General features: G+C 35.9%; 1 protein-coding gene across 1 annotated transcript in view; it reads left to right on the plus strand.

The window, feature by feature from the left end:
* The window catches only part of FAM241A (family with sequence similarity 241 member A), a 36871-nt gene extending 31674 nt beyond the window's left edge, over nt 1-5197 (plus strand). Inside the window, exon 2 of the mRNA XM_060088631.1 lies at nt 4076-5197. Coding sequence (XP_059944614.1) covers nt 4076-4321 — 246 coding nt within the window. The 3' untranslated portion in view covers nt 4322-5197. The remainder of the gene's footprint in view (nt 1-4075) is intronic.
* The last annotated feature ends 5970 nt before the right edge of the window (nt 5198-11167 follow it).

Here is an 11167-nt window from a genome sequence, read left to right on the forward strand (position 1 = left end):
GCATAAGGAGAAAAAAAAAAAAAAATGCAGACTGGATTAAGTTTCTAATAGGAAAGAGGAAAGAGTGGATGGATGCTTATTAATATCCACAACAAAAAAAGACTGTTAATTCCAGAAAATTGATACATTGCTTTGAGATTACTATAATAAATAATACTTTGGAAAAATAAGACCATCTTTTGTTTGGCAAAAAGTGGAGCAGGTAGAAAACCTATCAAGATATTGCTTTAATGCTTGCCAGACACATGATAAATTCTCTCCATCTATTCAACAAATATTTACTGATACAGAAAATACTGTAATGAGATTAACTGTAATGCCAGTGATTTAAGAATGCTGCCTATTTTCTTTTCCATGTTTTTAAGTGTCTTTCCTCTAGGATTATTCAAACCCCCATCCAGTTCATTGCTGGATATCTTTGATGTTTCCACAGAACTTCATTTGTGAACATATGCCGCTTTTAGGCATTCTTCTAGTGACTTTACTTTTTTCCTCTCCTTTAGATTGCCCAGATTAAGAAGTGCTTTGGTAAAGTGGCAAATTTTTAGTAATTATTTATTCTGGTTGATAGGTATTTAAGGATTGTACTATTTTCTCTAATTTTGCGTGTTTGAAATTTTTCATATTAAAAAAAGAAGCGGCAGGCTGCCACAGCACGCCTAGGCCAGTCCTTACTGGGCCTTCTACTTCCCTTCTCAGTCCTCCCAGCTACTCCCAGGATCTGAGATGATATGATTAACTGCTGCCTCCCCACCTGGCCTCTAGGAGTTAACTAAGCATTGCAACACCTACTTCTTCCCCTGAAAAACCCACAAGCAGTTTGTAAAAGAATTCAAAGAAATCTTCAGAAAGAACCATTTCAGATTAGGGTACTTGCTTTGTACTAAAACCACAAAAATACTGAAAAAGTCTTAAAAAGCTTCAGTAACAACAGAAAACCCCAAAGTACAATAAGTGCATAGATTAAAAGAAATTCGAGGTGGTAAAAACGAAAAAAAAACTTTAATAAAAAAATGAAAAAAAGAGGCCAAAAATGATACCAGCAATGCTAGACACTGGAGTAGAAGAGAGAGTTGAGGGACCAGAAGAATTACAAACTAAATCAAGAACTGTTCAAGTTCTATCCTAATGAAAAGAAAGCCTTAATCTCAGGAAAGAACAAAATTTTTGTTTTTCTTTTTTAATATAGTATATTATCATGGAACACATAGAAAAGTATGAGAAGCTGAGAAACATAAAATTGATTACAGCACATCAGTGAAGGAAAAGATAATTTAGAAGTTAAAATACAAAAAATAAGGAAGGGTTAACAAATAAATTATAATTCAAGAGGGTATTATCAGTATCAAAAGGGGTTCATATAAATCCCATTTTATGGATTAGAAAACTGAAGCTCAGGAAAATGAAGTAACTTGGTCAAGGTCATTCAGTTGAAGTGTAGGGAGGCTAGATGTGAACTCTCCAGATATCTCTACAACATTTGGTTTTTCTCTTTTTTTGGTAGAAATGGAAATCCAAAAGTAATTTATTAAATTGTATGTACTTGTTAACTCAAAAATAATTCTGGCTTAAACTTAAAATATAGACTTAACAGTGATGCCTCTTTGAGTCTCATTTTTCCACAACACCAATGACACTCTGTGTGCTACACGAATTACTGTTATATGGGAAAACACCACCTTAAAATCATATTGAAAATCATTTTTTCTGACTATTGCAAATAAAATTAGATTTTTTCACTCTCTTTCCTTAAACTGTATATGTAGAACAGAAAATAAGGCATTTTTTAAATGAAAAAATATTTGTAGGGCTTCCCTGGTGGCGCAGTGGTTGAGAGTCCGCCTGCCAATGCAGGGGACACGGGTTCGTGCCCCGGTCCGGGAGGATCCCGCATGCCGCGGAGCGGCTGGGCCCGTAAGCCATGGCCGCTGGGCCTGCGCGTCCGGAGCCTGTGCTTCGCAACGGGAGAGGCCACAACAGTGAGAGGCCTGCGTAACGCAAAAAAAAAAAAAAAAAAAAAAAATTAGTTATTTACATATTGATTACTGAAATGATTAAGCTTTGGTTTCTACTAAAGGAATCTAAGTTTGATTCATGTGTTTGAAGAGTGCCTCAAGTTAAGCTAATTAACTTTTTTTGGCATAGACAGCAAAATTGATGGCATTTAATACTTACCTGTTATTATGTGAAACCCTATACCCAAAGTCTTCTTTTTACACATAAGTAATTTTCTACCTTGCACCTACTATGAGCAAGTATATGTTCAACAAATAATTACTGATTTGAATCATCACTCCTATAAGAAATTAGTTTTAATAAATTATAATTACAACTATGTCATCTACATGACAGTTTTTCTTTTGTGACTGCATTAGGGGCTAGTGAAGAGAGGGAAACTATACCAATTATTTTAACAAAGATAATCTAATATAAAGAATTGTTAAGTAGGCATTGAAGAATAGAAAAGGCAAAAACATTAAGGCAGTGATATTCAAAAGATGGTAAAAAGACAGCATCATAAGCATCCCCTGGAAACTTGCTAGAAGTACAAATTCTCAGACTCCAAGCCCCACTCATGGCTTACTAAATCAGAAACCCTGGCAGTGGGCCAGCAATCCATGCTTTAAAAGCCCTCCAAGGGATCGTAACTTATGCTAAATTTTAAAAACCACTGCATAAAGTAGGCTAGAGGGCCACAGATAGTAACAGCAGGAAGCAGCGACCACTCCTGGGCCTGAGAGAGTAAAGAAGAGAGGTAGAATACTAAAACTGAGAAGACTGGGGAAGGCCCCATCCCACGCATCTGAAACTCAGACCTCCAAGAACCGATCACTGCTCACCTGGTGCTGGTGTTTCTGAGCTCAAAGGAGAGACACCATAGGCCTTGGGAACCAGATATCTGAGGAAAAGGAACCCATGAGTTTGATCTGGTGTCTCAAGAAGGCACATTGAGATTGATTCTGCAAGTGTTGGGAAGCCACTAAATTTAGATCAGTGGCTGCTACGGGAAGGACCTACTACTGCCAGAGTGAACTATCACTAGAGACTGACAGGATCAAGAAACCCATGAGAGGCAAACAAGGAAAGAGCAAATCCCTTCCTCCTCCAGCTGTGCAATGTCTCTCAAGTTCCTCTATTGGCATAGCCTAACAGGGAGACAGATTGTTTCCAGAATTCCAAAGGGTGGGGTTGAAGCTGAGAGATAGTAGCTTAATTAACTGACATAAAGACCATAATTGTAATAAGACTGAGAGGTAATAGAAATAGTACTTAATTTTTGGTATCTATAATTGGGTACAGATGGACATTTTCTAGGCGACTGATATCTACGTAGACTTTTGGGCTTATTTTACAAAATGATTCCTATTTGGAGACTATATGTTTCTCCTGATGAGATTAATAAGAAACATTTAGGTCATCTATAGAATTTGGACAGGAAACTATGCAAGGACCTACACTGAAGTGTTCTTAGCTCCCCAGCTAAAACTGAAAGATCACAGCCGTAATAGCTAAGGATGGCTCAATAGTAGCAGCAAGCCCTGCTCCAGTCAGCTGAGGCTGGGTTCCTTAAAGTCTTAGTGTCAAAGGAATGGACTAAAAAAGAGGCCTATTTACCAGGACAGAGCAATCAGAGCCTGCCTCGAAACAGGAGATTGGTAGGAAAAGGTTGTTCTGAAATCACGGTCATTGATAAGAGAAATACAAACATGATTTTTCATTTAAGAAGTTGTCTTTGGGCAATTCCAGGCAACTAGAAAATGAATGGAAATGAATCAGCTACTTCCTTCATCTTGTAAATCAGTGTTCTAGCAGTTGAGTGTCCAGTCAATGCTGAGTCCACACAAATCAATAAATCAGTGCTTTTCATATTCTTGAAAGGTGAGCACAGACACAGTTGTTTTTTATGACAATCAAAAGGAACATTCCCAAGTGTTATTGAATGATTATCAGAAGTATGCCCAGTACATACTTTGGAAGATAAAGAAGAACTATGAGATAGTCATTATTCTTAAAGACCTTCACCTATTTCTCATTTTATGTTTATGTTTTGTTTTGTCTTGTTCTGTTTTTTAAGGATATTGAAGAATCACAAAACCCCACTGGCGAGCCTGTTGGAGATGACTACAAAAAGATGGGAACACTTTTTGGTGAACTGAACAAAAGCCTCATTGACATGGGCTTCACAAGGATGTATTTTGGAGAACAAACTGTAGAACCAGTAATAGTCATTTTCTTTTGGCTTATGCTGTGGTTCCTTGGCCTACCAGCCCTTGGACTAGTTGCTATTCTTTGCCTTGTCATTATTTATGTGCAACAGTAAAATATGGCCGAATGAACTACTGACATTTGGCAGCCATATATGTAATAAGTGAAGTTATGTATTTCACCACATAAAGGCTGAAAATTTTGCCTTGTTTCAAATTGTGTGCTGTTTTGTAATTAAATTTATAAGTTGATGTTGTTATAAAATTAAACTCAACTCGATGATAACAGGGTTGAATATATATTTTGTAGCTTATTCATAACTCTTGTTTAACTACTGTGATCTGTGCCCACTTTTAAACACTCCTATTCCAATGCCAAATCTTGAATAACACCAAAAAGTGAGCAGGGAATGTTCCCCTGTTCACTCTTCTAAATGTTCTAAAACATTTTAGAAGAAAAAGGATGAAACAAGGAGCTAAAAATAAGTTGTAATTGGAGAACTGCTCCCCACCTACCCCCACCAAATAAACCCATATTATCTGGGAAATAATTTGAATTTCCATTGTCCCTGCTTAGCCCAATCCAATGTAAATGATAACTTCTATATACTACCTTAAAATCTTGATGAAAATCAGTAAAGCTAGCACATTTTCTAAAGATTGAAAAGAAATATATTTATTATTGATGGGGAAACTTCCCAAGTTAAATGTAACTTTTTTATAATGTAATACTTGGGCTTAGAATCACTTCAGTATGTCATTTGAAGTTTTAGACAGTTTTGGTGCTAATTACTTTTTGTGAATTTTTAAAGTCTCATAAGCCAGGTTCATAGTTGGCTGTACCCCATGGTAATGAATATTTTCTTGTATCTAACCAGTTGTGTATTTTTTTCCTAGAGAGACATTTTCAGTGTATTTTTTTCAGAAATTTATATTTTATAGTTCTTTTATAGCAATTATTCTAAGATTTAAAAAATCTATTTCCTATCTTGACATGGATATTTTTCCCCCAAAATTGATTTGTATTATGGCTGAAATTCTTTACTATTTCTTTTTTTTTTTAAATCATCTCATTTTCTTTGATATCTGTATTAGAAAGTACAGTATTACAGTATAAAACCAAATGCTTAAATTTGGAACTCAGCAGCCAATTGTATAATATTCCTCTAAGACTAAAGCCAAGACAGTAATTGGCCAGGCATGTTATTAATGTGTCTTAATTCAGCACTTTGGGGTTTTATATTGAAATAAGCATTTCTTTCAATATACTTAGAAAATGAAAATGGCTTACTGATATTTTGGATTTTGTTAGAGAATCTAAAATCTTTACACTTTCATCTGAAAGACTTTCTATGTAGACAAAGGATAGGTAGTTAAGATAATTATCTAGAAATTTAAGTTAAATAGAGGAAAAATGGAACAATGGAGCATTTTTATCTTTGGCAGGGCAATAACTAAAGTGTGTAATGTGTTTACTATTCTACTTTATAAAGTTTTTATCCAATCCTAGTTTTAAAATTTATTCTGTAAGTTCTCAGTGTCTTCCATTCCGAAGCAGAAAAATGATGAAAATGTTCAATTTAGATTTCTAAAATTAGATCATCCTGAACCAACAATACCAGTCAGAGGGCACTAAAAAGTATTGTGCATTTGTATAAATACAGAACTTTTAAAGTTTGACTTAAAAAAATGACTTTGTACTATATTATTGTGTTTTTATTGGATTTGTAATATTTTTATAGAATATTTTATAGAACCTGGCATAAGTGCAAGTTATTTGAAAAGGTGTCTTTATTTGTGTCCAGTAGAATTGAGAGGTTTTTAATAGAAGTCATGAGATTTTGTATATCTGCATTCAATATTAAAAAGTGTATTCTTTTCTAATACTACTAAGAATTTTAATTTCCTTTTGGAATATAAAAAGATATGTATGCATAATAAAAGCTCTGGTGCCACCAGTGCCTAATATTGAAAATATTTTAAAAGTAAGTTTTAATTGTAATTATTTAGTATACTGTCAAATACTATGCATCTGCACACTGCTGTTAATAGAGTATATATTAAATTCTATAAAGAAATGAGATAGTTTGCTGCCATTCTTTTTGCATATATTATTAGAGCAGTATACCATCAAATTATTTGCTTTTATAAGGAAAAAACAAATTTTGCTCATTTGATGGAAATAAAATATTTTCTCTTATGAAATATAATAGAATGCAAATTATACTGATATCTTGAAATGAAAAGAAACTGGTCATTTCTTTGCTTCATGATATAAGGCAGGGGTCCCCAACCCATGGGCCACAGACCGGTACAGTTGGGGGCCTGTTAGGAACAGCAGGAGGCGAGCAGCGGGCGAGTGAGTGAAGCTTCGTCTGCCGACGCACTACTGCCTGAACCATCGCTCACATTACCGCCTGAACCATTGCCGCCTGCCTCACCCTGTCCATGGAAGAAACGGCTTCCACAAAACCGGTCTCTGGTGCCAAAAAGAGACCACTGGTATAAGGAATTTGTTCAAAAATGGTTCTCAGGGACTTCCCTGGTGGTCCAGTGGTTAAGACTCCGTGCTTCCACTGCAGGGGGCCCAGTTTCGATCCCACATGCCGCGCAGTGCGGCCAAAAAAACGTGGGGGGGAGGAGAAAAAATGATTCTCAATCATTTCAATCTCAGATACGAGCCAGTTTAGAAACTAGTACTGCTATGAATAAAGAGATAGAAGTTACAAGGCTGCATTACTAGATTATTAGTGTATATATCACTCATACCACCAGCCCTCAATTCAAAGGGAAACGGTCAAGACCTACAAGTAAACTGACTATAGTTGAATAAATTAATTTCATTAAGGGAAAAACTCAGTTTTGTAGAATTCAGTTGTCTCATATGTTAAGCTGTCATATACAAGGCATTCTTCCATTCCTAGGCACCAGTCAGATCATTCTTGGTCCAGTAGGGTGCTGGAGCCAGCTTTCACTGGCTTGCAAGAGCCAACTGCATACATTTTATCCCTACTCTCCCTTTAGTGACATCAAGTTGGTAGCACGTTATTGAGTATGGGGGCAGTATTTACACTATAAAAACTGGCAAACACAACAAATCAGGGCTCTTTTTTCCTGGCAAGCCAGTTGTTAAACATATACCAGCGCATCACTGATTAGCCATTCTAGAGGCCACATTTCCATTTCTACTCCTTACAAATATAAAGGAAGCATATTAAGGGAAATCCCCATGGACCCATCCAAAACTGTATTTGAATATTTTTCATGTGGGAACTATGGACCATGGTTGTCTTCTGACCAACATATATCTCTGTTTAATCACGTTTTGATCAGAGAAAATCTCTCCGGGCTATCACTAATCTGCAAATCCATTAAAGACTATCCAGATGATCAGGAAATAAGAAATAGTTACAGAACTGATAGAGGGCAAATTACAGCATAAGTAAAGGTCTGTTGTAAAGTATTAACCTCAAAATAATCTAAGCTAGGTACTGAGCAATAAAGGACTGTTTGTTTGGTTTGTGATTATTTTGAGTTATTTTACAAAAGTTTATTGATTTCACTTTATTTTAAATGTTTTCATTGCAAATTAATGGCTTTACAAGGTCAAAGAAGAGAAAAAAATCAAATAAGACTTCCATACCTATTAGGACTTCTAGTACTGGACTTGACCAAGGAGAATATAAACTAATGTACAAATTATGGCTTCAGGATTATTGCTGGACTTATCGTATTTTGTAAGTTCTACTTCTCTGCCCAACCCTTAATTTTTGGTGTTTTGACTGTTCTCTCATCACTCTACACCTTGCCCTGGGCAATATCACCACTCCCATGGCTTCAGTTACCATTTCATACTAACAGCTCTCCCGTCTACATCTCCAGTTCAGAGAGTTCCATACAGAATATAAGATTCATACATTCAGTTGCTTGCCCAACATTTGTACTTGCTTATCCCTTAGTACCCCAAATTTAATATGTCCAAAAAGGAACTCAACATCCTTCTCCCAAACTTTTTCTTCTTCCTATGTTTCCAGTCTCAGCAAATGACAAAATCCCCTCCTACACTGCCCACATTGTAACCAGTCACCAAGCTCTGCTCTTTTACTTCCTAAAAATGTCTTTAACCTTTCCACTTCTCTCCATTCCCAGTATCACTTAGTCCATACCACCATCCATAGATTGCTATCTCAGAATCCTCATTGGTCTCCTGCCTTCGTTTTTCCACTTTATAATCAGAATAATCTTTCTAAAATGTGACTCTAATCTCCTTGGCCTAAATCTCTTCAATGGCTTCCTGTTACCATTATGATAAAATCCTTACTCCTTAATATGTTTTACAAGGTCCTTCATGAACTGGTTCTTACAGATCTCACCTCTCTATACTTCCACTTTCTCTTTCCAAGATTCACTATACTAATTTTGTTTTCAGTTGAGTGATGTGTTTCTCCCTTCCATGACTCTGTGCATACTTTATCTTCTTTCTTTAACTCCTCCCTACCAAACTGACCAACATATCCACAACTGTAAGGCCACAATTTAGACATTGTGTCCCCAGGGAAAACTTCTCTGACTCTTTTAAATCCAGTTTTGGTACTTCACATGCTTTCAGAGAACCCTGTATTTCCCCTATCAGCATTTATCATGTTATTGATATATTGTAAAAGCTTATGGTCAGCTTCTTCCATTAAACAATAGGCTTCACACTGCAGAAAACGTCTCTCGTGTTCATAACTGCACTGCCTAACAATGCCTGGCATACAGTATGTGCTCAAAATCTTTGTCAAATGAATAAATCAGCTTCATTTATTCATGCTCTCCCCAGAGTGCATTAACAGAAGATCTAGAGTTGGTTGTACATTAGAGTTTTTTGACTACAAAAATGTACTTATTGTGCATAGAGTGATTGATGTATATGTTATTATTTAAAAAGTTTATTCGCTTCTGATGGAAGAATATTGCTGTTATTTGCATACATATACAGTATTGCTACTATATGCTTGCCTTTTTTAGGAGAAAATGTATTTTCAGTGCTGTGCTTGGTGGAATCACTGTTTCTCCAAAATGCATAGGGTCACTCATGTTACCTGAATTTCATATTTTTCCAGTATTTTTCAATAGACCTTTATTTACTAAACTTTAATTTTCTAAAAATCTCAGAATTGTGGGCAGGAATTCTCAAGTATGTAAGCTTGGTATTTTGGGCTCCAGAATAAATACTTTGTTATTCTTTCGAATAAAGAATACTCTTTCACAACCCTGCATTCTGAGTCTCCCTTCTGACTCCTTATATTGTGTTCTACTTGTCAGTTAATTGCTGCCACATCAAGTTTGGAAATTGTCACCCGAGAGTGAAAACAGCTTGTTTATTTTCCTCATCCATATTGCTGGAGCAGAAAGCCAAGGCCTGATATATGTATGGCTTCCCAGGCAATAGAGTAGTGGGAAAATCTAGATCAATAACAACCAAATTGTATTTCTTCTTTCTGTTGACTACTGTGTAAATTAGAATTATTGAATGAGCTTAGCAGGAGCCTGCTAAGATTCAGAACTTGGTCATTCGTACGCTTATTAAATTTGAATTGTTACCTTTTCAGCAGCTAAAGTTTTGTTTTTTGTTTTTTGTTTTTTTTTGAGGAGGGGAGCCGAGTTCAAAGGTGGGACCATAGCATAGTTTTAACAGGTACCATCTTGGACTTTTTTTTTGGTGGAATTTTTGAATTTTATATATATATTTTTTATACAGCAGGTTCTTATTAGTCATCCATTTTATAAACATCAGCAGCTAAAGTTTTATCATTTAACCTTTGATCAAGTTAATCAGTTGGAAATTTCTTTGCTAGTTTTCCAAAGCACCATAGAATATAGTGACTTTTACCACAAGACCACGGACCTTTTTTGTTATGGGTTTAACCCCTGTATTACGAGAGGCTAGCTTATGGTATATTTTTTAATGTGAGATTTTTTTAAAGGGAAGAATGAAAATTCTATATACAATATACTTATTTATACCATAGTTGCTTTAAGACAAAATCTTAAGAATTATTTTTGTGGGGCTAGGGGAGTGGGATATGTAAAAACTCAATATTTGAGAATATGTGCCATCTACTGAATGCCTTTCTCAGGTCTCTCATGATAGCTTGTTATATATTTTCCTGGTTTTACATATGTAATATAAAAAATATTCCTGTCTATTATTTAATGTATTTTCAGCTTTTTAAAAGGCATAAGAGTATATGTGTAAATGTAACATACAAATAAAGATCAAGAAGAAACAATTACACTCCTTAGATGTTGGTTTGGAAAGATTAACCTACATAAATTAATCTTGCACAAAACCATAATGATGATTTTTCATATAAGGTGAAACATTGTTTAATTGTTGGATCAGTGGCCTTCAAAGGTTTTAGTTTGTTTTGCTTTAAGTGAAATCTTACATAAATATCCAATATATATAAATGATAAAAGCAGAGCTGCTATAATTGATTTTGCTGTAGGTCCCAGTTCCCTGGGAGGCAGATTCCGGGAAGATATTAGCATGCGAGAAATTTATTAGGGAGTGCTCTGGGATCAACACCTGTGAAGGAAGTAAAAGAAGCAGAATTGGGCAATTCAATACAGTCACAGCAAGGCCTCAGTGACTCTACCGGGTGCTCCCAAACAGGGATGGCCCTTAGGGATGGACCTATAGTTGGGACAAGGGAGCCCTCTTCAGCCAAAAGTAACCGCCAGAGAGGACTGACAGCTGGGGACTGTCATCTAGCAGCATTCCAGCAGCCATCAGAGAACCTTTGGTTCTGAAGGAAGGGTCTGAGCAGCACAACACAGCATCCACGTAGACTCTATTCTTTTCTCACCTCGTCTTCCACGATCCCTGAGCGGCTTCGAAAAACCTCACTCTTCAGAGTACAGTATGAAGATGACTAATTTAAGTAATAAACTCATTGGTCAAGGTAGGTTTAAAA

This window comes from Mesoplodon densirostris, chromosome 1, assembly GCF_025265405.1.
Source record: "Mesoplodon densirostris isolate mMesDen1 chromosome 1, mMesDen1 primary haplotype, whole genome shotgun sequence".
Classification (NCBI taxonomy): Eukaryota; Metazoa; Chordata; class Mammalia; order Artiodactyla; family Ziphiidae; genus Mesoplodon; species Mesoplodon densirostris.